This window comes from Terrapene carolina, unplaced genomic scaffold, assembly GCF_002925995.2.
Source record: "Terrapene carolina triunguis isolate 2854851 unplaced genomic scaffold, T_m_triunguis-2.0 Scaffold42186, whole genome shotgun sequence".
NCBI lineage: Eukaryota > Metazoa > Chordata > Testudines > Emydidae > Terrapene > Terrapene triunguis.
Window position 1 is genome coordinate 1 of NW_020706537.1, and position 1,682 is coordinate 1,682.

Consider the following 1,682-nt stretch of genomic DNA (forward strand, 5'->3'; position numbering starts at 1 on the left):
TTTAAAAAGTCATTGGTTGTGTATCACTCAATACGGAATATCTGAGCTGAGATGCCTCCAGTGAAGGATATGCACTTCATTCTACAACACTTAAACCAACAACAGTAGCAAACAGTTGAAAGAAAATATTGTTTCTTACCTGTGACAACAATCTTGAAGGTCAGTTTCTGGCCCGCAGCCTCACAGGTGTACTCTCCAGCGTCTTTCTTCTCCACCTGCTCCACAACTAGATGCCGGGATTTGCCCTCAGACTCCACCTTGAATTTCTTGCTGGAGGTGATCAGTTTCCCATCCTTGTACCATTTCACTTCAGTCTTGGCCTGGGCCACCTCACAGCTCAGAATGGTGCTCTCTGTCAGGACGGCCTTCACCTCCTTCTGCACCTTCTCCTTGTTTGCAAACACCTCTTCCATCTCTGCCGGGGAAAAGGAATTACAGGGATTAATCTCCCTCACTGATGTGATGCCATCCAGAGAACAGAGAAGGAGTAGGCAGGGAGAAGCTGACAGCTCTGCATCTGAGACACTTTTTGCTTCACGTTTCCCACCTCTGCCTGACCCCTCCCACCATCAGTGCAAGTCCATGTGCAACCTTAACTATGGACCTGCCAGCACCTCTCCTTTATAATAATGCTCCCCAGACCCCACCTCTCATGATTCCTCTGGAGCGATCTCAGATCCAAATGTGAATTCATCCTCTCAAGCCTCCCTCTAGTTTATTTTGCTGAGATGTTCCTTGCAAAACGTTCCCTCCCCTCTGATACCTGAAAGGACCAACATTTCTTCCCACTGAGAAGCGCTGTTATTTTTTAAAAGTAAATGAAGGCATTAAAGAGAAGCCAGAGTGGCATGGATGGATGCCATGTAGGGTTTCCACCTGGCTGATATTTGACCGGCCTGCCTGTTGTTTTATGGATTTGCCAGTTGCCAGAAAAATAATTTGGTCTCCCAGGGTTTTTTTTACATGGGTCTAAAGATTTGCATTATTATCATCACGCAATGGGAGATCTAATGTTAAAAGTTTCTGTGTCCACCTAAAGATGCTGCAGTGTTCCCAGTTCCGCAGTTTAAGCGATAACACATCAAAGGTGTTGAAAATACAGCAGCTGCCTGCCCACAAACACACAAGTGCACCACACATGTGTCAGAGAGATGGTTTGACTCACGCGACAGTGAGGAGACAAGCAATGTTATCAATCTTATCTATATGTGTGATCTCTCTAGATACTACGAGCTGCTGTTGAAGGGGGATTGTAGAGTTGCCTTGTGGTTAGGGTTACTTGGGGTTTGCCTTCTGTGTGGGCAGGTGCCATTGTTTTTGTATTTCAAAGGTGGTGACACTAATCCATGCAGAAGTTCAGAATCCCAACATCGTTTGGAAAATGTTACGCTACTGCTGTAAAACGCCCACCGACTAAGAAGATTCAGCTGCCTCCCCACTTTATCAGCTTACTCTGTTCATTTCTTATCAATATCACGGCAAAACCAAAAATCTCTCCAACATGCTACCACTGTAGGAAATGCACTTTATTCTCCAATATTTAAACCAGCAATGGCAGCAAATCAGCCCTTCAGTTGGAAAAAAAAAACTCTCTTACCAGTGACAAGAACCTTGAAGGTCAGTTTCTGGCCTTCGGCCTCACAGGTGTACTCTCCAGCGTCCTTCTTCTCCACCTGCTCCAC

The 1,682-nt window shown here is 45.6% G+C and overlaps 1 protein-coding gene across 1 annotated transcript; it reads right to left on the bottom strand.

Moving 5' to 3' along the window:
* Positions 1-139: 139 nt before the first annotated feature.
* LOC113405547 (obscurin-like) lies at positions 140-1,676 on the bottom strand (the record flags this gene model as incomplete). The annotated part of the gene is made up of 2 exons (XM_026646761.2): positions 1,598-1,676; positions 140-415 (listed from the first exon to the last, which is right to left on the bottom strand). A coding segment is annotated over exon 2 (274 nt), but the record flags the coding sequence as incomplete, so codon positions are not given.
* Between the last annotated feature and the right edge of the window lie 6 nt (positions 1,677-1,682).